Below are 26,709 nucleotides of genomic sequence, written 5' to 3'. Positions count from 1 at the left end.
TGTGGCACGCGTGCCATAGGTTCGCCATCACGGGTCTAGACAGTCACTTATCTGAAATATTATAGGTTCTCGTGCTTGAGAAGAAGACCTCCAAGATCTCTTCCAGCTCATTCATTTTAATTCTAACTAACAGGGTGTGGGAACACACACACCCCTTGGAAGAATGAAATATTTGGGGGGATATTAAAAAGGCAGAATAGAATATTTCCCCTAAAGGAGAAATGGAAAAAAAATCTTAAGGGAAGAAGAAACCAGCTGGTTTCCCTGCCCCAAGCAGAAATTGAAGAGACCAGCTTATAGAAATGCAGATTTGGTAATCAATTCAGAAAGACTGGGTCAGGCAGAAACTTCAGATAAGCAACACAATAATTTGCATTTCTCCATTTTCCTATAGAGCCAGCCATGACCTCTAAATGACCCCACAGGAATTCAGAAGGTATAAAACCCACCCACTCTAAACTCCATTTTGTCAGCTGTCCCAGAATCACACGCAGTTGGTGGTTCTGCTTCATCAATAAGGGGAACCTTTCCAATTAGCCTCTATTTTATTCCCAGCTTGGAACTGCACCTGGATATTTTTTTCCAACAAGGGCAATTCCACTTCGAGTTGAACACTGACAATCTGTCCTAACATAAAAGGTTTTGCTTCTCACATGATTTTAACAGTGACAGATTGAAACAGTTTACACTAGCTAAAGGACTCACCTAAGATGTGGAGACAAACGTTTGAATTTAAGATATCCCATTCCACCCTCCCAAATATTGTTTGATTTTCTTCACTGTAGAACAATGAGGAAGAATTGTAGCAATTTCTAAAGCATTTAAAAAGGAATACATTTTTATTTTATGATATTCTACTTAGACCTATAGCAAGAAAGTCCATCTGTCCATTACTCCTAGGTCTCTGGCACAGAAGCAATATAATTGAACCCTAAGTTAACTATATAGGTGATTTATTTGTAGTTCTATTTGTAATTAGATGATCTAGTTAGCAGACTGTATTTCAATGTGTCTTTATTCATTTCATTATCAAATCACCAATCTTACTTTTTCGGCAGTGCCACTCTGATGCCTTAGATCATGATCTTTTTCTTTAATATCCTTCTCCCATGATTCCAAATCTTTCACAAAATCTTGAAGTTCCTCAGCATTTTGTCGTATTTGCAACTGTAACTCAATTGCTTTATTTGGTGAACTCATCTGATGAAAGAATGCATTGAAAAACAGAAAGGTCTGTAAGAATCACAAACAAATTTTACCTTAAAGAAAAAGAAAAATAAACATCTTTTTTGGCATAGAATTATGCAAATCACATGTACTTACTGTGGAAAAATCAGCTTACCAGTGATTATTACAATACTAGGTGTAAAATAACACAAGCAAACTGAAATCATCCAGGTTCAAAGCCTCTTTGAAGGACAGCTGCCACATTGCATTTCCCTTTTGGATAAATAAAATCTGCTCTAAGCGAACACCTTAGCATCTTATGAAGAACCCTGGTACTAGAAAGTGATGTCCTGCCAACCAGCTGGGCTTAGTCAAAGTTCTGCAAAGTTCCTCTGACAACTGTCCTACCACAGCTAATCAGATTTCCAGTTCACCTGAAAATAAATCAGCCACTAAGGCAGTGATAGCGAACCTTTTTGGCTCGCGTGCCATAAGTCGGGGGAGCGCAGGGGGGTAGTGTGCGGGTGTGCCGCACCCATAATGCAATGCGCGACCCCCCCAGTGCGCATGGACACACTACAGGCGCGACCCCTCATTTTTTGCATGCTTTTTTTGCCCTCCCCAGGCTCCAGAGGCTTTATAGGAGCCTGGGGAGGGCGAAAACAGCCTCCCCCCCTACCCCCACCCTGGAAGCCCTCCGCAGGCTTGAAGTACCTTCAGGACACTTCCCTGAAGCCTCCGGAGCAGTCAAAACGACCCTCCGAGCAAACCGGAAGTCCGTTCCCGAACTTCCGGTTTGCCCATAGGGCCGTTTTTTTGCGCTCCGAAGGCTTCAGGGAAGCTCATGAAGCCTCCGGAGGGCCTTGGGGGGGGGAGGCTCTTTTCGCCCTCCCCAGGCTCCTATACTTTACTTTACTTTACTTTTACTTTATTCATATTTATAGACCGCCCCCTCTCCCAAAAGGGACTCGGGGCGGTGTACTATAAACGCTCTGGAGCCTTGGTGTAGTATTCTAACAGTGACGTCAGGCTTTCCCTGCCTGACTGCCGGCAACAGCCAAGCCGCGTCTGATTGGACAAGACACGGCTTGGCTAAACGCGGGCACTTCCTATCCTCTGATTGGTTGCCCTGCTTGACAGCTCCATATAAATAGCTGTCAAGCAGGGAAAGCTTGAATTCTCTCCTGTATTGCTTGTTGAAGACCTGTTGCAATTAAACCTGTTAAATTACCTCAGCGGTGTCAGCCTCTTGCTTGCTCGCCTATTTAATACTGGCGACGAGGGTGGGATACAGCGGCCGCTGACCCACCACGCTGACCACCGTGACAGGCGAGTCTAACAATTTACCGCGATTCTCTGAGGCAGCAGATTCGATTGTGGCGCTGGGATGGCTTCGATGCCTCCGTTCGCACCGTTCAGGGCTGCCAGAGAATCCTGGGATGCCTTCCTCAAGAGATTCGAGTGTTTTCTGATAGCCAATGGAAACAGGAACATCCCAGCGGACGAGAAGTGTAGCTCTTTTTTGAGTTGCTGTGGACCAGCAATGTTTAATGCCGCCGGAGCCCTGGCGGCCCCTCAGCCGGTCCATTCCCTTGATTGGGACACGCTGACTCGCAAGTTACAGTACCACTATGCGCCAACCCCGTCGTGGATCGCTCGGCGCTATGCCTTCTGGCGGTGCGTACAGAAGCCGGAGGAATCCATAAGTCAATTCCTCCAGGCTCTCCGCACCTCCGCCATGCAGTGTGAGTTCACCAACATTGACTCAGCGTTGGTGGAACAATTTGTCTGTGGGGTCAAGGACATCCGCCTCAGGCGGCGCCTACTGGCCCGAGCTGAGGTGACCCTCCAGGAGGCGATTGCCGAGGCCAGAGCAGTTGAACTCTCAGAAAAGTCCATGGTGGAGATGTTCCAGCTGCAGCCTCCACCGCCTCCCATCAGCACCTGCCTGGTGGACGAATTAGTTCCCCTGCCCGAGGATCCGGAGGAAGGGGACATGGTCGTCCGCCTGGCTCCTGTTTCGCAGCGTCGGACTCCTCAGCGCCCCCGCCAAAGCGCCAACCCCTGCCTAGGCTGCAGTGGCAGCCACGACCGAGCTGCCTGCCCATTCAAAGCAGCCGTCTGCCGCCGCTGCCTCAATAAAGGGCACTTAGCCCAAGTCTGCCGAGCCTCCCTGCCTCTGCCTCAGCGCTCCGGTGACTTCGGGCCGGCATCCTCCAACGCGCCGCCGCGACCAGCCGCCCAGAAAGCACACCAGCAGCAACGGCCCCGAGATGGCTGCTACGCCATTGAAGCGGACTTCCGGCCACCCCTGCAGAGTCGACCTACCACGTGTCTGCAGGTGCAGGACGGATCAAGGCCTCCCTCCTGATTGAGGGCTCCCCCTGCATAATGGAGGTTGACTCGGGCTCGTCCCGGTCCCTCCTCTCCTGGGCAGAATTCTCCCGCCTCTGCCCAGGCATCCTTAAGAACCAACTATCCGCCCCGGACATTGCATTGAGAGACTACCAGGGGACTCTTATTCCCACCCTGGCTTGTCATACTGTGCGGGTGGAATATGGGGAGTTTTCTGGGGCCTTCCTGTCCTAGTCGTGGAAAAACCCCTACCGGCCCTATTGGGCCTTGATTGGTTCCCAGCCCTGGGGCTGTCAGTTCACGGGGTGCGCCATGTCAATGCCACGCCTCCAGACGTGGCTGACGTATTAGCAGCTTACGCTGACGTCTTTGACGGGCAATTGGGTGCTTACAAGGGCACCCCCATCTCCCTCAACCTAGATCCCCAGGTTGCCCCTATTAGGCTAAAGGCCTGCAGGGTGCCTTTCACCTTGAGGGCCAAGGTTGATGCCGAGCTTGACAAGCTTTTAGCGCAGGGCGTTTTGGAGCCTGTCGACTATTCCCGATGGGAGACCCCAATTGTGGTCCCTGAGGTAATTAAACCTGTTAAATTACCTCAGCGGTGTCAGCCTCTTGCTTGCTCGCCTATTTAATACTGGGGAGGGCAAAAAATGGCTTTAAAAAAGGGTGAACTCAGCTGGCCAGCGCAGCGCCTGGCATGCCCTGACAAATGGCTCTGCGTGCCACTTGTGGCCCGCATGCCATAGGTTTGCCATCACTGCACTAAGGGAATCAAACCAGAAGCACGAATTCTGCCCATGCAAGCGCTCTTGAACTTTTAAAAAAACTGATATAGAACAACTAATCTACTTTTTAATTTTTTACTCAAATGAGAAATAATTAGAGCAAATCATGGGTGCAACTTACTTTTATATACAAGTCAGATTGATATAAGCATGCCTTATTTCTGTATATATTCATATTTTGTAGCCTCATAAAGCCCATCATTTTGGCGGGACTTTCTTTTGTTTAAAGGGCATGTTAAAAAAAAAGAGAGATCTATGTATGGTGGGTATAAAGGGACGCGGGGGAGAGGGAGCGAACGAAGTGGGGAAGCAACCCTGATGCATTGCGGTACTCCCACAATGCAAAAGAATTCTCCTGGGTGCGGCCTGTGAATGCTAATGTCACACTCCAAAAAGAAGGAAGGAGTCAATTTCTCCAACTGCGCCGGAAAGGAAAACAAGGCTCCATGTTCCCGGTTTTTCATAAGCACCCAAGAAACAAGCCATTAACCCAACCTCAATGAACTTTCTTTACTTTTTCCCCCCAGTCCTGCCTGGCAACAGTAGCGGGGCGGCCCCAACCTCTGCAACTGCAAACTCCTCTTTCTTCTGCTCGCCGAAGACCGTCTCGCTCTCGTTTCACACAACACCCAGTGTGCCAAGCGAAGGGAGGTGCGTCGCCGTGAAAGCCGCTCTAGGAGAAAACACTTCCAACTTCTATAGTCCAAGTTAGGTAGAAAGAGAAAACGAGAAAGAGCGTCGACAGCTCCCCTCGTCCACTCCCTCGTTTACTTCTCCCTACACAGAATGCGCATGATTGGCGCGCTTCCACTACCCCGCTTCATAGATACAGAATCTAGAAAGTTGCCGAGGCAAGAGAATTACAATTTATTCGCCTATACATGGTTTGGAAAAGAGGCATAAAGGAAGAGCTCTATGGACCCCAACTTACTTTAGCTTACCTACGATGAATCGCCCCAGACAGGCAGTAGGAAACACGCATGGCAAACCTCTATGGTTTCAGCGGAAGATGGCCTTTGCCTGGATTCGAGGGACGGTTACGGTGGCCTGGGAGGCCATGTGAACAGACGTCTCCGTTTGCTCCGTTGCCCGTACTTGTATGAACGATGACATCTGAACAGACTTCGCAACCGGAGAGTCGCGGCTGTGGCGAAGAGCAGGAGGAGGACTTCGGCTACAGTCGGTTTCCCGAGCGAACTCTTGGCCAGGGGAAGAAGCCCGCGTTGAAGGGAAAAATAATATCCACCTTGTTTGGTTCCCAGCATAGGTGTCAGTCGATGCTGAAGGTTGCCTTAGAGGGTAAGTCCTCCCTCTGCTCCCTGTTCGTGAGAAGGTATTTTTCTAATGAGAAAGGGTGATGTACCGACTTCTGCCTCAAAAAAATAGCTCTAGGTATTTAGTTTGTGCTCTCCTCAAACAAATGAGCCTTAACATATTTCCTTAAAGTTTACTGCGTGGTAAATTGTAATTCTGACCTTGAAAATATATTGTCCCATCTAAAGTAACTCCAGTATAGTTACCCACCAAAATGCTATGAAACGATATCTGTACAGTTATAGAAATATGTATACACCTACACACACTTTCTCATTGAAGAATTCTTCAAAAGGCAAAATGGGGGCAGAAAAAAATGGGAAAATGTGGAAAGATCCAAAATTTTAGAGTATGTAATTCAACCATGAGATCTGAAGAGTTCAAAAATGGAAGTTGATAACTTAATGCAGAATTGTAGTATGTGGTGTTGATATTATTTATTATACTTGTATAATAATATTTGTATTTGATATTTCCAGATTGTAAATCTTTCCAAAGTGACTTAGAAGGTTAAACCTACCAACTAACAACAAAGAGAATGCTTGTTCCTCTCCAACTGTGGTCATTGTTAATGCAGAGGAGATCTGGCCCAGGAGAGAGCAAAAATAAAATATCATTGGAGTATTTATTTTAATAAACTTGGAGAATAATTTTGCTCTTATATCAAGTGTCATCTGAATCAAACTGTACTACTACTATTATTATTATGTGTTTAATCTTTGGTGAGATTCACAGCCTTTGGGGCTGGTTGGTAGCCTAACAGCTCGAGTCCTAACCAAGGACCCTAGGAACTGTTAACGTAAGGTCGGAGGATATAAGTTGTTCCAAGTAGGGTGGTTTTTTGTAGAGACAGAATGTTCAAGTCAGGCAAATTTAGAATTTTCAAATAGCGAGGTAGCCCTTTAGGTATTGCTCCAAGGGATCCAATTACAATCGGGACAACACTCAATTTCATTTTCCAAAGTCGCTCAACCTCAATTTGCAAGTCCCTGTATTTTGTGATTTTTTTCTTGCTGTTTATCTTCAATTCATGCATCACCAGGTATTGCAATGTCAATGAACCATACTTTTTTTCTTTTCAACTATTGTTATGTCAGGTGTGTTGTAGGCCAAGTGCCTTTCAGTCTGGATTCTGAAGTCCCGCAAGATTTTGCCTTTCTCATTCTCTAAAACCTTCTCAACCTGATGGTCCCAGTGGTTTTTGCTGTACTCAAATCCAAACTTTTGGCACAATGAATAATCTTAGCAACCCGGTCATGGCATTGTAGGTATTCAGTTTGTGAAATTTTGCTGCACCTGCTGATCAAGTGGTTGAATGTCTCATCTTTCTCACAGAGGCGACATTTGCTGTTGGTGGTAACGTTGAATTTTTGCCTTCATGCAGTTTGTGGCTAAGGCTTGTTCTTGAGCTGCCAAAATAAAGCCTTCTGTTTCTTTTTTCAGTACTCCTGATCTTAACCAGTTCCAAGTTAGTTTTTGGTCAGCTTTGCCTTCAATACTTTTCAAGTATTGGCCATGCATAGCTTTGCTTTTCCAATTTTCAGCTCGCTTCTCAATTACTTCTTTCTTATATTCAGCTTTTAACTTAGTTGTCTTCAAAAGACCTCCTTCATTTACTTCTTATTCATTGGTTCTTCACTTTTCTGGATGTAATCATTCAAGCTGTGTCTTTCTTCTACCACAGTCTGCTTTACTTGTAGGAGTCCTCAACCACCCTCTGCTCTTGGTAGATACAATCGGTCAACATCACTTTTAGGGTGCAAAGCATGATTCATTGTCATAAGCTTCCTTGTTTTTCTGTCCAAATTGTCCAACTCCATCTGGGGCCAGTCAATTATTCCTGCAGAGTATCAAATTACAGGTATAGCTCAGGTATTTATGGCTTTTATGATGTTTCCTCCACTCAGTTGGGACTTTAATATCTTGCGAATTCGTTGAACGTACTTGGCTGAGGTTAATTCCTTGACTTTTTTATGCATTAAGTCAGAGGTCGCTAAAATCCCCAAGTACTTGTAGCCTTCTTCTGGTTTTACTGCCTTTATCATGTCTTCATTCTCAAGTCGTATTCCATCATCTTCCAGGACCTTGCCTGCCTTGGTTGCCATTGTTGCACATTTGTCAATTCCAAACTGCATACCAATGTCTTGGCTAAATTCTTTTGTGCTTTCAATTAATACATTCAGTTCAGCTTTTGTTTTACCAAACAGCTTCAAATCATCCATGTACACCAAGTGTGAAATTTTCAGTCCTTTCTTTGCTGCTGCTGCTATATTATTATTATTATTATTATTATTATTATTATTATTATTATTATTATTATTATTATTATTATTATTATTATTATTATTATTATTATTATATACAGAATTGTATCACAGCGGCCAGTTGTTTTGCCGGATTTGGCATTGATTACTAGTCGGGCCTAGGACGTCGTAACGTATTTTCGTAATATGTGTGCGGATCCAAGCAGTGCGGCCTTTTGCATTTGACTGCATGGTGATTTTGTCAATTTTTAACTGTTTTAAATGTAATTCCAGTGCTTTTGGAATAGCGCCCAGTGTGCCGATTACCACTGGAATTACCACTGCTGGTTTGTGCCATAATCGTTGGATTTCGATTTTTAAGTCCTGGTATTTTGCGATTTTTTCATATTCCTTCTTGGCGACCCTGCTATCACCTGGTATTGCGATGTCTATGATTGTAACCTTATTTTTCTCAACCAGTGTGATGTCTAGTGTATTATGCGCCAGTATTTTATCCGTTTGCGAAAATCCCACAAGTTCTTGACCATCTGACCCTCGACGACTTTTTCAGGCTTATGTTCCCACCAGTTTGTTGCTGTTTTAATATTATAATTTTTGCACAAATTCCAGTGGATCATTTGTGCTACTGAATTGTGCCGCAATTTATAATCAGCCTGCGCGATTTTTTTACAGCAGCTGAGTTTGTGGTCAACAGTTTCATCAACTTCTTTGCAGAGTCTGCATTTGGCATCATCAGAGGATTTTTCGATTTTGGCCTTAATGGCATTTGTGTGGATAGCTTGTTCTTGCGCAGCCAGGATTAGTGACTCTGTTTCTTTCTTTAATGTACCTGCTGTTAACCATAACCAAGTTTTTTCACTGTCCACTTTATCTTTTATGTTTTCCAGAAATTGGCCATGCAATGCTTTGTTCTTGACCATTATTATTATTATTGTTGTTATTGTTATTGATAGATTGATTAGCCTATAGCAAGAGTGTCAAACTCAGGGTCTGTGTGCCATCTTGGAAACTGTAAGGGTCTAGCCTGTGTCACTTCAGCCAGGCCCACGCCATCCCAGTGTGCTTGCGCATGCACACGCCCAGTTCTCCATCGCCATGTGCAGGGCAAGTAAAGTAGTCTGTGGAACTACGGTAAAAACAGTAAAAAAAATTGTTCAGACCTTCCAACTTCTCATGAAAAAAAAAATCTGGCAAGGTTGGAATGTCTGAACTATTTTTTTACCATAGTCCCACAGACTACTTTAGTTGCCCTGCATGTGGTGACAGAGAAAAATGCTGGAAAACAGGTTAGTAAAAGGGTTGTGACTGCCCTGGAGGGGGGGGGGGTTAGGGTTCGGTCTGCTGAAGGGCCCTCAGGTAAGGCGGGGCAGGTGGAGCCACTCAGCACCCCATGCCTTGCTTCATCCTTCACCCCTCCCACCACTTCACTTCGTTCTTCGTCACTTGTTGCTCGCTGCCATAACCTAGCAGGAGACTGAGCAACGCACGGTTGCGGCGGCCACATAGTAAGGCGGTGGGGAACAAAGCAAGGTGGGGGGCATGGAGCTTCCCCCCACACCTGCACCGGCTTACCTTACCGCCCTGCCAGCCAAGCACTGAAGCGCCACAACTGCCGCCACAGCAAGGAGAGAAAGAGGGAGGAAGGGGGCTCTCCAAACTCTGTGTATGTGTATGATAGAGAGAGAGAGAGCAATCTCTGCTTCAGTTGGGGCATTGAAGCTGCTGGTGGCAGTTACCACTACCTAAGCAGCCATGATTTCCCTCTCCCCAACCAGCCAGCTCCGCCTGACCTGCTCATTGCTTGGTTAGTCGGCTGGCGCAAAGCCTTAGCACTCTTCTCATTGTTGTTCCTGCTCAAGCAGCGCTGGGCTCCGCATGACAGGATCATTCCTGCCCCAGCACAGCAAACTCCGGCGGGCTGGACGTGGGTGTGAAGGACCTGCCCCCGCAGTGCCTCCTCACTCAGTTGAAGGCTTTGTAAACAGTAAGGCTGGCATATACAAGCGAGCAGCGCACCATGGATGGTGTTGGTTCCTGTGCCCGGCCGATTTCGATTCCACTGCCGGCCTTACTGTTTGAAGGCTGAACAAAGCCTTAAACTGAGTGAGGAGGCACTGTGGGGACGGGTTCTTCATACCTGCGTCCAGCGGGGATGGACCACCTTTTTATCTTTGACCAATTTTTTTTATTTATTTTTTTATAATAATAATAATAAATATTTATTTCTTAGCCGCACCCTCTCCCGAAGGACTCGGGGCGGCGTACAATGAAACATATGAAATAAATATGGACAAAACAAACATATAACAAAGACATATACCGAGACATACACAAGGAGGAGGTCGGCTGATAAATAAAACAATTAAAATACAATATTTAAAAACCCCTAGATAATTAAATATAATTAAAATACCCAGTAAAAGCCCGTCAGGAGCGATATGGTTAGATCAAAGTTGAGCCAGGCCAGCTGCTTGGAATAGGTGGCCATTGGACAGGTCCCTCACATATGATAGTAGGATCCCGGTACTTGTTTACATTTCCAACATTCTGGTGACATATTTGGGAACATTTTTGCTGAAATATTTTGTAAAGGTTTTCTTTGTATGCTGTTGACATCGTTAATATGTATTTAGATATGTGGCCACCAGTCCTAGTCAATTCTCTGATTTTTTAGTTCCTGTTTTGATTTTAGTTCCCTTGTTCATTTAGTATATCTTTGTACCTTACAATTTTATCCAGATCTAAAACATTAGGGTATATTAGCATTTCCATCGTGGATAGCCAGATCGGTATTTTCATATAGTGATTCTGTTTGATTTTTTCCCATATTGACAACAGAGCATTTCTAATATATTGCCTTTGGAAGTATCTATGTGGTTTACTTTTCCTGTACCATGCAAATGCATGCCACCCCAATTCTAAATCATGCCCTTCTATCGTCAATATTCTTTTGTTCTTCAAATTTATCCCTCCTTCACTCATGTGAGTACTGAAGCCTGGTAATAGAACTCCCACTCCGGTAGCCCAAACCCTCCCTTGTTTTTGGTATCTTGTAGCATTTTCAGTTTGATTCTTGGTTTTTTGCCTTACCAGATGAACTTTAGCACCTCTATTTAAATCCTCAAAAAACTTTTTTTCTAACTTTATTGGAATTGCTTGAAATAAGAATAGCAATTTTGGTAGAATATTCATTTTTGTTACGGCTATCCTTCCGACCAACGACAGTTGTAGATTTTTCCATTTGTCCAGATCTGTCTTTATTTGCTGTATTAATTTAGTATAGTTGTCTTCTTTAATGGATGCTGTTAGCCAAATTCTCAAGTATTTAACTTTTTAAATTATCTGCATGTCCATCTTTTCTGTCAGTTCGATTTTCTGTTTGTAAGGTTTTCTGTTAGTATCTTGATCTTTTCCTTATTTATTTTAAGTCCTGCCACCACACCAAACTGTTCTATCTTTATTAATTTGGGTCCTGTTTCTAGGGGTTCATCCAAAATAAATACTAGGTTGTCAGCAAATACTTCTCCCTTATATTGTTCTTTTTTTTTTGTCTTCAAACCTTTTATTTCTGGGTCTTGTCTGATCTGTCTAAGTAAGACTTCTAGAGTTAGTATAAATAAAAGAGGGGATAATGGACATCCTTGTGTTGTACCCTTGTTTATGTTAATTTTTTCTGTTATTTCTCAATTTACTATCACTTTCTTCATTTGATTGGAGTATATTGCTTGGATTATCTTTACAAAGTTGTCACCAAAGTTCATGCTTTTCAATTGTAGTGTCATAAACTGCCAGTTCATGTTATCAAAGGCTTTTTGTGCATCCAGAAAGATAAATGCTAGCTGTTTTTTGGAGTGGACTTCGTAGTATTCCAATGCGTTCATAATAATCCTCATGTAATTTTTGAATTGTCTTTTAGGTAGAAAGCCATTCTGATCGGGACGTATGAATTCATTTAAAAATCTTTTTAGTCTTTCTGAAATTATAGAGGTGAATATTTTATAATCTATGTTTAGTAATGATATTAGTCTGTAGCTTTTATCTGTTGAGGGTTTGTGTCTTCCTTTGGTATTAATGTAATGTATGCTTCTGTCCAGGTTTGGGGGAGTTTGGTCTTTGATAACGCTTCATTGTAGACCTCCAGCAATAAGGGTCTAGTTGCCTCTTGTAAACTTTTATAATGTTCTGCAGGAAGCTCATCTGGTCCAGGTGTTTTGTTATTTTTTTGTCTTTTAATTGCTTCTATGTAATGGCTCCTCTCCTAACTTAAGAAAGTGAAGACTCTTGAAATGGATTATTTCAAAAGGAACCTTTAATTAAGAAGAATGGAAACCATTAGAGGCAAAGCAATATCTGAATCCCCTTAGGCAATGCAGGTAGAATTAAAGCAGTAATGATCCCTCCCATGTAAATTCTAACCAATACACAAGTGTGAAGATGTTTCCTTTATCAATTACCCTGAGAGCTGAATATTCCCATGGCTATCTTCTGTTAGGCATTAAAGTAAAACACCCCACACAGCCATCATAAACATTCCCCAAAAGGTGGTGGGATCTCCGGCCTTTCGGCGCCAGGAAACCAGTTGTAAAATATCAGTTGTCACAGGCATTTCCAATAAATTGACTCCAAGGCCCCCCTCCTCCCAATTGAATGGCAGTATCTCTTTATAGGGATCTGGCATGCTTCCATTATTTCCATTGTCGTTCTTTCATTTAACATTATTCTCACTGTGTCCGATATTTTAGTTAAACCAGCCTTTTCCAGATATTGTTTAGTTGCATCTTCTGACATTTTTTCTTGACTGTACAGTTTCCTGAAGAATTCCTGAAGAAAATTTTCTTTTTATCTTCATTCTGCTGATGAAGAATCCCCTTTTCGTCTAGCAATTGATGTATCATTTTCTTCTCTTTTTCTTTTTTCAATTTGTACGCTAACCTGGCTTATTTGCATGTTCAAAAAAAATTGTTTTGCCATTTTAATTTTTTGTGCCATTTCATCTTGCACTATTAAGTTCAATTTATGTTTTATTACATCACTTTTTTTTTTTGCGGGTCCTTCTACAGTTCTATCTCTAGTCTTTTAAGCTCGTCTTGTAATATGTTTTGCTGTTGTTTCTTTTTCTTGTTCTTGCTATATGTGTTATCGCTAATCCTTGCATGTATGCTTTTGCCATATCCCAGACATTTCGCAGTGATGTTTCTTCTTTTCTGTCTTCTTTAAAGAAAAATTCCATTTTGTTTTCTTTCATTTGTGTGAATTCCTTGTTTTTTAGGATAGTTTAATTCATTGTCCATCTCGGTTTCTGCTTTTGTCCCTTCTATGTAACTTTTATGAGATTGTGATCTGCCCATATGTTTGTTGCTATATCTACCTCTTGGACATCTCTTCTCATTCCTGACATAATCCACACCATGTCTATTCTCAATCTATCACGATTGATGTCTATTTGAGTAGAATGTGTATTGTATTGATTTGCCTTTGGGTTTTGCTCTGTCCATACATCCTGCAAGCCTATTTCTTGTGTCATTTCAGAAAAGGCTTTTGGAAATGTTCTTTTTTTTAAATTTATTTTGCTGTTTCTGTAATCTTTTTTAACGTCCACAATTGCATTGAAGTCCCCTATTATACATATATTTTCATAGTCCCTTTCGGTTAACTTTTTTTGAAGTCTTTTGTAAAACTCTTCCTGCTTATTATTTCGAGTGTATATTGCAATCAGGAACCTTTGTTTCTGGTTTATTAATACCTTCATCATTAGTATTCCCCCTTCTTCATCTGCATATACTTGTTTAGTTTTTAATGATTCTCTGACATACAGTGCTACCCCTCTTTTGATGTGCTAGTGATAAGTACAATTTCCAATTTTGAGGTATTCCAATAGGGTGCTGTGTTGCTTTTTAATATGCACTTCTTGAGAACAAATTATATCCAATATTAGTCTTTCTAGTTTTGTGAAAGTTTTTTTTTCTTTTTGTGGGGGAGTTCAATCCATTTATGTTGACAGATAGCATCTTTACTTCCTCATCCATTTTTTTACTTATATATAGGTCTTACCCTTCTAGTTGTTCTTAGCTCTCTCTGTCCTTAGACTTTCTCGTTCTGCCTGCTCATTTTCTACCCTCACTCTTTCTTCTTGCTCTAAAACTTTTTCTTCAACTTGCAGTTCATCTTGACTTTTACTTTCTATCTCCTCTCTGTTTTCCTGCTTTTCGCTTGCAGTAAAATGGTGCTCAAAAAAATTCATGTGCTTTATCTAAGGTATCTACCCTGAATTTTTTGTCTTGCCAGGAAGCCAGAATTCCTTCTGGTATCAATCATCTGCACATCAGATTATATTTGATCAGTTGTGCTGTCAAGAATTGATATTGTCTCCATTGCTCTCTAACTCTTCTAGGTATCAGCTTTAAAGTCAGAATTTCTCATCCTTTATACTTCATAGGTTCATCTCTCATTCTTTTGTATACTTCATCTCTCAGTGTCTTCTTGGTAAACCTAACGTGCACTGCTTTTGGTAATTTATGTCTTCTTGCATAGTTCATATGAATTAGATGGGCTTGATGCAGCTGATGATGTTGCTGATGAGGGTGTAGATGAGGCTTTCTTTCCTATCTTTGATATGTTTGATGTACTTCTCATCTCTAATAATCAAAAGGTGGTTCTCCAAAATAACAGACACAGTTACACAGTGAAGTTACACATTGAAGATTATTTCCCATACCCCCTGTTGTACCTCCTTAAATTCTTTAGTATTATTTATTATTATTATTATTATTATTATTATTATTATTATTATTATTATTATTCTCAAATAAAATTAACCCACAATCTCAAGAATATCTCTATCTACAAAGTTAATAATAATTCATAAATATTAATAATTAATACTTCTGACAGCTCTATTAATTACTCATAAATCTTAAGGATAAGTGCTTCCTCAGTTTTTTCTTCCTTCAGCAGTCAAATTTGATTTTACCAGTAGTATCTCTTACAGTCAATCATTTTTGTGTTTTGATTATGGTATCTCTTACAGTCAATCATTTTTGTGTTTTGATTATGGTATCTATAAATGGCTTCTGGATGTATGATGTTTCATAAGTTTAATGATATTGTAAACACTTTCTGTGGTAATTTAAAGATGAACTCTGCAGGTTTTTTTTTTCTGAACAACAGATTTGTTCAGAAATGAGTTATTATGCCAATATTTATTCTAGGTCCACAAGCTAAACTGCTACTTGAAGCTATGAAGAATTCTGGCTGGTGAGATAATTTATGTCCAAATATTATTATATAAATGTTCTGTATTGTATTTGTTATATGTGTGACTCTTCAATTGTTTTAGTGCTGTTACCAATACTCGACACATTTCATGTGAAAATTGTGATAAACACGTTGGTGGAGGATTTGATTCTTCAGTATCACAGGTAAACTACTTTTTTTTTCTGCCTAATGTTTGCACCTTTTTATGCTCTGCTTACAAAATAACTTTAAAAAATAGTTATGTAGTCAGTGTTAAATAGCAGAGTTTAGAATTTTTGTCAATCTCAATATTTTAAATATATTGCTATTAAACCAGAGGTGGTATTAAGCTGGTTCATACCGGTTCGTGCGAACCGTTAGGGGAAATTTGGCCTGGGTCGCTGAACCTGTAGCAACCTCTGGTTGTCCCCCCGTCTAGTCGCCACTCGCTCGCCCTGCTCACTCACCGCTCGCCCCACCCACCCGATGCTCGCGCACCCCACTCAACACTCAGTCACCCACTCGCCCCACCCATTCACTCCTCACTTCTACTGTGTGGATCCTTGCTTGGCTCTGCTCTGGAGCTTGTTTGCCTGAAGCGCTGCACCTCAACTGAGTGGCCCTGAGCTGCCTGCCAGGTAAGCCTGTGAGTCACAGCCTAGCTAGCTGCCCCTTCCACCCCCACCATCCCAGCCTTCCTCCCCTACTCCCTTCCCCATGTCCCGTGGCCCTGCCATGCTTTCCTGCCTTTCACATGGCCTTCCTGGTGGTCCCTGTGACCAGGCCTGCTTGCGAAGACCTCCCCTACTCCCTTCCCCATGGCTGGCCCTGACATGCTTGCCTGCCTTCCACGTGACTTTCCTGGTGTCCCCATGGCCAGCTTGCAAAGGCAGGCAAGCGGGCCTGGCCACAGGGACCGTCGGAAAGGTCACATAGAAGGCAGGCAAGCATGTTGGGGCTGTCCAGCCACGGGGAAGGAAGCTAGCAGCCTACTCCCTTCCCTGCGGCCCTGCCATGCTTGCCTGCCTTCCACACAGCCTTCCCGGCGGTTCCCCATGCTTGCTTGCCTTTCAAGGTTGGGTCACGCATCCAGCCCGTGAAGGGAGATGCTCCACTTCTGGGCCAGGCCGACCGGATGGTGGGCGGGCGGCCTTTGCAGGAGATGCAGCTGCTGTGCTGGGGCCGAGAGGGGGAGGCGACAGCGTTCCGAGGGATATCTGTCCGCTGTCCTGGAGCATGGCTGCCACTGCTCACTTTCTTCCTTCTGCTGCTGCCTCTGGGGCTGAGACTGCTGTTCTGCTGCAGTGTGTGTGCAGCAGCCCAGGGACATCCGCCCGCCCTCCTGGAGCACCGCTGCCACTGCCACTTGCTTTCTTCCTTCTTTCGCTGCCACTGGGTCCAAGACTGCTACTCCGCTGTGGTGTGCATGGGCAGCCCCAGTACATACTCTCGCCCTCCCAGAGCACTGCCGCCGCCGCTGCTGCTCTGGAGCTCGCCAGATCAGTTCATCCAAGCCATGCTTTGCTCCCTGGGAAGGACTCCGTCATGAAGAGTATATGCCCAGACCAGGTGTCTGTGTATGTGAGAGACAGAGAGAGTCTGTGTGTGTGAGAGAGAGTGTGTGTGTATGAGAGAGAGTGAGTGAGTGAGAGAGAGAGATGGAGATGTGGCTTCTTGGGAGTGCATTTTGGAGAAGTATCAAGAGAAATGCTAAAAGCGCAATCAGTTTGGGATTAAATTCCAAATGAAATTGGATCTTCAGGGTAAGGAGACATGAAGAACTTTCAACTGCAGGTTTCTGAAAATCTTATTAAAATGAATGGCTAGAAGCAGTTCTTTAACCCTTAACTATTTAGCTCAGGAATAACAGAGTTGAAAGGGACTTTGGAGGTCTTCTAGTCCAATCCCTGCTCAGGCAGGAAAACTGAGGATGCCAAAATCTGAGTAGAGGTCCTGGGAAAGGTGTCAGAATAACAGAATAACACTTAGAAGGGACCCTGGGTGGGTGGGTGAGGGGAATCCTATACTATTTCAGAGAAATGGCCCATCCAGTTTTTTCCTAAAAACTTCCAGTGATAGAGCACCCAAAACTTCTGGAGACAAGCAGTTCCACTGGTTAATTGTTCTCACTATCAGGAAGTTTCTCCTCAGGTTGCTTCTCTCTTTGTTCAGTTTCCATCCATTGCTTCTTGTTTTGCCTTCTGGTGCTTTGGAAAATACATTGCCCCCCCTCTTTCTGGCAGCCCCTTAAAAGCCTATTGCCTATCACACTCTTGGGCAAAGCATGCGAGCCATTTCCTCCTTTCAGTGGTCCATGGAAGTACATCTACTTTCATAGTATGTAGACAATTAAGTCGAAAAAAGAGGAACAACATTTTTACAGAATTATAGATACATTGAGGCTGGGTGTGACAAAGAATGGCTGGGAGGGGAAGGGCCCTTGACATGAGGGACATTGAGTTGGCCATGCCCACTCAGTCACATGACCACCAAGCCACGCCCACCAAGCAAGCCATGCCCACAGAACCAGTAGTAAAACATTTTGAATCCTACCTATATTAAACCAGTGGTGAAATTCAAAATTTTTCCCTGCTGGTTCTGTGGGTGTGACTTGGTGACTGAGTGGGTGTGACCAACTCGACATCACTCATGCCCATGCCCACTCAGTCACATGGATCGTCCCACCAAGCCATGCCCACAGAACCTGGTAGGAATTTTTTTTCATTTCTATTCCACCTATTTTCTGCCTAAGCCTGGCCTAATCTGTTAAAGGAATCCCTCTCTCCCTTCACCACGCGAAGCATACTTACCTTCTTGCCACGGCTGGCTGCAAGGAAAGGCAACCAGGGCTGAACTGTCACCACTGGGCTCCCTGCCAGCCCTTATCTCGCCCCCCTTGTCATAAGATGCTTGCAGTAGCAGCCTCTTTTTCGGTGTGACTGGACGCATCTTGTGCCGAAAAAGAGATGGCCACTGAGCAGGCTTCTTCAGTGAAAATTACCAGAGCAGCTTCACTTCTTGAACACACTGCCCTGTTCAATGTGCCGGTCACACACATGGACCCTGTTGCCTGCTGTGCTGCTCCGTTCAGACTTGCCCAGACGAGTCCCTCCGGTGCAGCGGCAGCAGGCAACAGTGTGCACGTGTGCAGCTAGCGCATGGAATAGGTTGGCGGTGCAGCATGTTCAAGAAGCAGAGTGGCTCCAGTAATTTTCACTGCAAGAAGCCTGCCCAAGCGCCATCCCTTTTTCGGCACAAGAAGCATCCAGCTGCACCAAAAAGAAAAAAGGCGGCGGCGGCTGCAAGCATCTCCCGACAAGGGGGGCAAGATGCAGGCTGGCAGGGAGCCCAGCGGCGACAGCTCAGCCCTGGCTTGCCTTCCCTGGCATACAGCTGCGGGAGGGACACGTCATGTGGCGAAGGGAGAACAGGTGGGTGGGAGCTCCAGAGCAAGGCCAAAGCCCGGGAAATGGCACATTCTATGACCCGGTTGAGGCGGGCGGTGAGCAGGCGCCCTCTGGGGCAAGGCCAGAGCCCAGGAATGGTACATTCCCTGACCTAGTCAAAGCAGGAGCCGGCTCTGGGGCTCGGAGTGGCGTGTCTCTGGGCCCTGGGCCGAACTCAAGGCAAAAAATGAGTGGGGGGCATGCATTCTTTACCTTTGGTGAGCTGAATGGGCAAGGTGATTAGCTGGGCTGCATGGTGAAGGCAACAAAAATAGGACAGGGAAGGGTGGGTGGAGCGAGCAGCTGGAAGGGGTGAGTGAGTGGCCAGAAGGGGCAAGCGAGCGGCCGGAATGGGTGAGCGATTGGCCGGAAGGGGTGAGAGACGACTGGGCGGGTATGGGCGGAGCAACCAGGGGTGATTTTTACTGGTTTGGCAAACCGATTTAAATCATCCCTACCGGTTTGCCTGAACCAGTCCGAACAAGTTGAATTTCATCCATGTATTAAACCCTCTACTTTTTTTTTCTATTGGATTAAAATACTAAATACATTTTTTTCCTCAGTTTTTTGTAAGCTAGCTTCATTATATTGAAATAGATGGTGCTATTTCTGGATAACTATAGCAGGAAATCAAATAAATTAGGAACATCCCCAGAGCTCAACAACAAAGCAACTATTTTTCACTAATGGTCAAAGCAATTTGGCTGTAAAAATGGAATTCATGGCGGATTGGACTTAGATCTCTTGTGGGCACAAAGGGACTCAAAACTGATAATACATCAGGCTCAGCCTGGTGATTTCCTCCTGATATTGTAATGTTATCAGCTGATTTTTAATTTTAGTTTGTATTTTAATATGTATATTTAGTCTCTGGGAGGTTCCTCATGCCCATAAAAGGAAAGAGAGGGGGAAACCATATAAATAGGTCCCTCAAGTTCTCTGGCATCTAATGAATGGTTGAACAATGATGTGTATAAAACAGTATGTAACAGTATGCTGTGAAAGCTCTAAAAATAAAATGCATTCTTAAAATGTTGGGTTAACTTTGTTTGCAGATTGTACTTTGCCAAAACAACATACATAGTCAATCTCAAATGAACAGAGTGGTTGCACATGAACTTATCCATGCATTTGATCACTGCCGTGCTCATGTGGATTGGTTTAACAATATAAAGCATTTAGCCTGTTCAGAGGTAAGTTGAAAAACTTAATTTTATAAATATATTTTAATAAGGTTATCAGAAACACACATAGCATAAACCTCATATCAACAGTTTCACTTACAGTAAAGTCTTATGCTTATTTACTCAGAAAGTAAATCCTGATGTTTTAAGTGAAACATATTTCTGAATGAATTAGTAGAATTAAGTGATCCTACTATCATATTTTATGTTTCTTTGCTTAATTCCTGTTGTGAATATCAGTCTGTTTTGTAGATAGGTATAAAAACATTCATAAATTGTAGGTATCCCAGTCTGTACCCACAAGTGAGACATGGTTATTGTCCATTTGCCCATGGAGACTTTCCAGTCCCTCCCTCTAGTCTGGAGAAAGAGAACTTAACAACAACGTTAGTTACATTACTTTGCAATGTAATGTATAGATTGTAACGTTATTCAAACATTTTATTTTTGGTACCTTTTGATTATTGACAGAAAAATAGTACGTGGATCTTGTGAGGACCGTATGTCTCTTGTATGCTGGGATTCAGGAAGAGGATAATAAGGGAAACACACCCTGGAAATTAGATAATAGCAGTAGAACTACCAAGCTGCTACTCTAAAGCAGGAGATAAGAGAGCCAGGTCTAAATACCCAGGGAACTTCTGGGAAAGATTGTTTGCAGCAAATTTTTAGTCTATATATGTGTGAGTATGCGTTTGTGTCTATGTACTCTTATAGCAGATCCAGGACTTTGTAAAGAGGGTGGGATAGAGAGTGTTAAGAGAGGAATACAGTAATGTGCATAGTTTTTAAATGAGTAGTGTGTTCTTATCTTCAGTGGATATAGCAACATATTCACTTGTCTATTCCCTCCGTCCTCTTTCATCTAGAGCAGCCTAGAAATGTCACAGGGGAAATAGCTTGTGAAACTGCAGCATGTTTTGCATTTTTCAAACAATGATTTAAGCCGTTGTTTGACCACAGCAGTGTATTCCTCTAACTCTCACTGCAAGCAAGCGTTTAAAAGCAAACACATAAAACAATCTATAATATCTCCACAAAGTTATTTAAATTACCGTATTTTTTGGAGTATAAGATGCACCTTTTTTCCTCTAAAAAGAGGCTGAAAATCTGAGTGCTTCTTATACACCGAATACAGCATTTTTTGCCTCCTGAAGCCCCGCCCCTTCACCAAAATGGCCGTGCATAGCCTTAAAGAGGCTTTCAGAGAGCTCCTGGGGGCTAGAGAGAGCAGAAATGAGCGAAAAACTGGCCGTTTTTGCCCCCTTCCCCCAGCAACACACTATAAGCCTCCATTAGGCTATGCATACAATTTTGTTTGACAAAAAACGGGCCCATTTTTGTGAAAAAGAGCCATTTTTGGGAGGTTTGCAGAGTGCAAAAACTTTTTTTTTTCTCATTTGGAAAGCTCTTTAACTGATTGATGAGAATTACATTGATCAAGTGCTGTGCCAGCAGAAACACCTACCTACCTACTATATTTCTCTCTCTCTCTATCCCTCTACCTACTTATCAACACACACACTCTCCCTACCTACCTACCTACTGTATTTCTCTCTCTCTATTTCTTGTATAGCTTCAAAACTCAGAAAGAATAGATTAGGTACTGCCACCTACTGAGATAATCAGAGTTTACTGACAGATAGATGCCCATCAGATCTTAAGAGGTACTATTTAAGCTAGTTTGGGTAGTATTATTTAGAGGTTGAAGAAAATAAAGTCATTGCTGAATCAGAATATCAACTCCTATCATCTCCATGGATATGTTCATCTAGTTTATTGGCAGTAGTATGGGAATAGTTTGGTACAGTTTTGGGATGCTTCTTATAAACACATTTTGCCTAGCCTACAGCCTTGGAGTTTTCCTGGTCTATCCCAACCAAGTATTAATAAAATCTTCTCTTCTTTAGTTTTCTGCCATCAGCCAAGTTCAGCTAGGGTTCATGTCTTATTTGAGGTAGTTTCTTCTGTAATTTGAGACTTAGCTACTACCTAGCTCAGTATTTCTCAACTGGGGAATTCTTGGCATTGAAGTCCACACATCTTCAAGTTGCTGAGGTTGAAAACTACTGCCCTGGTTGAATGAGTAAGGTCATGTTCTATATTTCTAAAATGAGATCAAGGTGATAGTCTTCCAGCAATTATGTTTTAATAGCATCCCTGGAGAATGGCTATATGAACAACCAAGATAATTCACTTATTCTTAACCATTTGATTGTTGAAGCTCTTTTTAGCAATTACACAACAAATTGGAAATGAAGGACAGTTTTGCAGCCATTTAGACAAAAGCTTTAAAATTGGGTACTATGCTAACTTTTCTGTAAATATTCTACTCAATTGTGCACCTTTTATAGATTCGGGCATCTAATCTCAGTGGAGATTGTTCTCTCATAAATGAGATGATGAGATTTAGGTTTGGGCTGAAGCAGCATCAGCAGGTAAGTTAATAATAATCTGTAAAATAAGAGATTTCGGTTGATGTCTTTATTTGAGGTAGTTTCTTCTGTAATTTGAGACTTAGCAAACTTCAACAATTTATTACGAAGGAATGTAGTGTCAATAGACACGAAAAGGATAAGATCAGGTTTTTTTCTCATTCATTATGCTGTGTGTGTGTATGCATGTACGTGAAGGGGGGGGGGGTTAAAAAATGCCTCCATTTCCATAATTTTAACCAAAATAGGGATGTTAAAATAGGAACAGAAAAATAATCCTAAAAATAAGTTGTTTTATTACCTGGATTTATTTCCCCATAAAATCACATTCTCTGAATACATTTCTCAGTAATGAACAAGCTTCTTAAAGAATGAAAGAACTTCACATTTTGGTCTTCCATCAGGTCATCACATTGGGATAAGATAGTGAATTTGCCTTCACAATTGTGTCTAGGGTGACTTATGTGATGTGAAGCTTAGCATTGTCTCGTTGAGTCCAAAGTTCCTTCTTATGCTTTCATATTTCGCTCAACTGTTTTTTTGAAGTGGTAAAGGTAGTTGAAGTGGAAAGGATTATCAAGGCCTGGTTGAAGAGACAAAATGTGAAGCACTTTTATGACAGCATTTAGTGAAGCATTTAATAAAGCAGTGAATGATGGTGATTATATAGAGATGTAAATACAATAATACAGTTAAAAGATAGCTTTCAATGATTTTGGGTTTTATTTATTAAAATATTCCTGTTTAACATTATGAAAGTGAGAGCAATACTTTTCATGCATCCTTTATTTTAAAGAAGAGAGATTAAGGATGAGAAATCTACTGTTTATTGGCCAGATCAATTATTTCATAATTTAGCCAATCTTGGATTATATTTTTCAGTGTTGATATGTACATTCCAAATTATGGAACATTATTTTTATGGTTCGAAAGACTAAGATTACTTGTCCCAAAGGTGCTTTTTCAAGAGGCAATTGGACTTCCTGTTTTTTCTTTGAAGACTTTTCGCTTCTCATGCAAGAAGCAAAACATCTTCAAAGAAAAACCAGAAAGTACAGTTGTCTCTCGAAAAAGCACTTTTGGGACAACCATGACCTGAATGACTAAGAATCTCCATAGACACTTAAGATTACTTGTTTATTTTATTGGATAAAATAATTGTTCATTGCTGTTTGGTAGTAATCTATAATTCAGGACTACTTTATACAGGCCTTGGATGCCCCACAACATTTATGAGATAATAAATATATTAAATTATTTCTGGCTATTCCTTTGAAACTTACTGTTATTCTTGAAATCATATAATCAGGTAATCTAGATATCTGTATTTCAAGTAATGGAAGTCCTAGATATAATGAAAGATTGAATTTATTCATTGGTCTAAAATTGCAGCAAAAGCATTACAATACTTATGGTTTTTTTTAAATGACACAGCTGATAAAGTATCCTCATGAATTATTTATTATTAACTGTTGAATTGTACACTATGATATCTTCCAAGTGATACAGTGGGGCAAAAAAGTATTTAGTCAGCCACCAATTGTGCAAGTTCTCCCACTTAAAAAGATGAGAGAGGCCTGTAATTGGCATCATAGGTAGACCTCAACTATGAGAGACAAAATGTTTTTTAAAAAACCAATCAATCACATTGCCTGATTTGGAAAGAATTTATTTGCAAATTATGGTGGAAAATAAGTATTTGGTCACCTAAAAAAAGCAAGATTTCTGGCTCTCACAGACCTGTACCTTCTTCTTTAAGAGGCTCCTCTGTCCTGCACTCATTACCTGTATCAATGGCACTTGTTTTAACTTGTTATCAGTATAAAAGACACCTGTCCACAACCTCAAACAGTCACACTCCAAACTCCACTATGGTGAAGACTAAAGAGCTGTCGAAGAACACCAGAAATGAAATTGTAGACTTGCACCAGGCTGGGAAGACTGAATCTGCAATAGGCAAGCAGCTTGGTGTGAACAAATCAACTGTGGGAGCAATAATTAGAAAATGGAAGACATACAAGACCACTGATAATCTCCCTCAATCTGGGGCTCCACGCAAGATCTCACCCCGTGGGGTCAAAATGATCACAAGAACAGTGAGCAAAAATCCCAGGACCACACGGGGGGACCTAGTGAATGTCCTGCAGAGAGCTGGGACCAACGTAACAAAGGCTACCATCAGTAACACACTACGCCACCAGGGACTCAGATCCTGCAGTGCCAGACGTGTCCCCTTGCTTAAGCCAGTACATGTCCAGGCCTGTCTGAAGTTTGCTAGAGAGCATTTGGATGATCCAGAAGAGGATTGGGAGAATGTCATATGGTCAGATGAAACCAAAATAGAACTGTTTAGTAGAAACACAACTCGCCGTGTTTGGAGGAGAGAGAATGCTGAGTTGCATCCAAAGAACACCATGCCTACTGTGAAGCATGGGGGTGGCAACGTCATACTTTGGGGCTGTTTCTCTGCAAAGGGACCAGGACGACTGATCCGTGTACAGGACAGAATGAATGGGACCATGTATCATGAGATTTTGAGTGCAAACCACCTTCCATCAGCAAGAGCATTGAAGATTAAACGTGGCTGGGTCTTTCAACATGACAATGATCCCAAACATACTGCCCGGGCAACGAAGGAGTGGCTTTGTAAGAAGCATTTCAAGGTCCTGGAGTGGCCTAGCCAGTTTTCAGATCTCAACCCCATAGAAAACCTTTGGAGGGAGTTGAAAGTCCATGTTGCCCAGCGACAGCCCCAAAACATCACTGCTCTAGAGGAGATCTGCGTGGAGGAATGGGCCAACATACCAGCAACAGTGTGTGCCAACCTTGTGAAGACTTACAGGAAATGTTTGACCTCTGTCATTGCCAACAAAGGATATATAACAAAGTATTGAGATGAACTTTTGATATTGACCAAATACTTATTTTCCAGCATAATTTGCAAATAAATTATTTCCAAATCAGCCAATGTGATTGTTTGGTTTTTTTTTTTTACATTTTGTCTCTCATAGTTGAGGTCTACCTATGATGCCAATTACAGGCCTCTCTCATCTTTTTAAGTGGGAGAACTTGCACAATTGGTGGCTGACTAAATACTTTTTTGCCCCACTGTACATTTAATGTGGGAAAAAAGATTTTTGGGTTAGATAGCAATACATTGGAAGATATCCATAGAACTTATAATTATTATCTATTTATTTAGATAATAGTTATATTACCTAATATTATATAAATCTAATTGTTTGTTTAATGAAAGCTTTAGTTGATTAGATGTACCTTGGCCTTTTTCATCACCTGTTTCAGACTTGTGTAAAGATGAAAGCTGTTCGCTCCATGTTGGCTGTTAGAAATATCACTAAAGAGACGGCAGAGAAAGCAGTAGATGAAGTCTTTGAATCCTGCTTCAATGATCATGAGCCATTTGACAGAGTACCTCACAGCAAATTGGATGCAAAATATGCATACAGAGGTTTTCAAAACCGTCACCGTTACTATCAAAATTTATAAATGAAAACTGTATCCAGACTATCTACCACATTAGAAGATAATTGAAGTCCCTGAAGAGACTATATCCAATTTGTTAAATTTCCATTCTGTGTTTCATTTGCCCAATTGAGTTATTATATATTTTTTTCAACAAACAAAATTGATGTTTCTGAACATAGGCATCAAGGGAGGACAAATTGTGAAAGTAGCATCTCACTGCAAGATCAGTAACTTTTATTTATTTGCTTTTGCATTGTGGGGAATAAAAGGGAAGAAGCTTGTCACAGAATTGAGCTTTGTTCACTTTGGCTTTCAGATGTCTATGTATCTTTTAATTAGTTTTGCAATTTTTTTCATCCTTGTTTGAATAAAGATCATATTTAATTGTATGTACTTTATTCCAAGTGGTTGGACAGTGTGATTTTGTCATTTAGCATATCATCAAACTCAGAGCTGTGTAGTAAGTCAATATATAAACAAGCACTTAAACCAAATTATAACATTCTTGTTTTGTAGCACATTCAGAACTCATGTCAAATAGAGTGTGCCATGACTAGTGCCATGAATTCTTATTCATTGCTGCCCTAGTTTGATTGATGTTTCACTCAAACATCAATGTAAGATTTATTTGATTTTTTTTAAAACACTGATCTCTTTGTCCAAATTGAAGCAACATCCCAAACTGAATTGTAGCCAATCTGAACCCTCCAATAATATTTTTATTTTTCACTAGAATTGGATAAAAATTTCAGGAACTTTAGGACACCACAAACAAATTAATAATAATAATAATAATAATTTTATTTGATTAGCCGCAACCCTCTCCCGAAGGACTCGGGGCGGCGTACAATCAAAACAGATAAAATACAGATAAAGACAAACATATATACATAAAGAACAAAGACATGTGCATGGAGGAGGTAGACTCATAAGTGAAAGACAATTAAAAAACACAATTTAAAATCCCATTAAATAAAATTACTGAATTAAAAAACCCATCAGGAGCGTTATGAAGTTATGATTGAGCCAGGCCGGCTATT

General features: G+C 41.8%; 2 protein-coding genes across 5 annotated transcripts in view; one reads left to right on the top strand and one right to left on the bottom strand.

The window, feature by feature from the left end:
* Nucleotides 1-5,060, bottom strand: part of RPAP3 (RNA polymerase II associated protein 3) — a 54,210-nt gene extending 49,150 nt beyond the window's left edge. Inside the window, exons 1-2 of one of the 3 annotated variants that reach the window (XM_081958596.1) lie at nucleotides 4,841-5,060; nucleotides 1,048-1,200 (exon numbers count right to left, since the gene is read on the bottom strand). In XM_081958596.1, coding sequence (XP_081814722.1) covers nucleotides 1,048-1,200 — 153 coding nt within the window. In that variant the 5' untranslated portion in view covers nucleotides 4,841-5,060. Of the gene's footprint in view, nucleotides 1-1,047; nucleotides 1,234-4,840 lie in introns of all 3 variants that reach the window. The other 2 variants (XM_081958595.1, XM_081958594.1) reach the window with 2 other exon arrangements.
* Nucleotides 5,061-5,109: 49 nt separating this feature from the next.
* On the top strand, nucleotides 5,110-26,067 carry ATP23 (ATP23 metallopeptidase and ATP synthase assembly factor homolog). Of its 2 annotated transcripts, XM_081958597.1 has the most exons (6): nucleotides 5,110-5,606; nucleotides 15,094-15,139; nucleotides 15,222-15,303; nucleotides 19,620-19,757; nucleotides 22,103-22,186; nucleotides 25,487-26,067. In XM_081958597.1, exons 1-6 carry the CDS (start codon nucleotides 5,414-5,416, stop codon nucleotides 25,688-25,690), a joined length of 747 nt encoding a protein of 248 aa, XP_081814723.1. In that variant the 5' UTR covers nucleotides 5,110-5,413; the 3' UTR covers nucleotides 25,691-26,067. The 2 variants fall into 2 exon arrangements, with proteins under 2 accessions (XP_081814723.1, XP_081814724.1); XM_081958598.1 differs by lacking the exon at nucleotides 15,094-15,139 and having other exon boundaries at nucleotides 5,470-5,606.
* The last annotated feature ends 642 nt before the right edge of the window (nucleotides 26,068-26,709 follow it).

Source organism: Natrix helvetica (genome assembly GCF_964273705.1).
Source record: "Natrix helvetica genome assembly, chromosome: 6".
Taxonomy (NCBI): domain Eukaryota; kingdom Metazoa; phylum Chordata; class Lepidosauria; order Squamata; family Natricidae; genus Natrix; species Natrix helvetica.
Note: the sequence above shows the minus strand (reverse complement) of the source record. Positions and strands in the feature narration are given on the sequence as shown.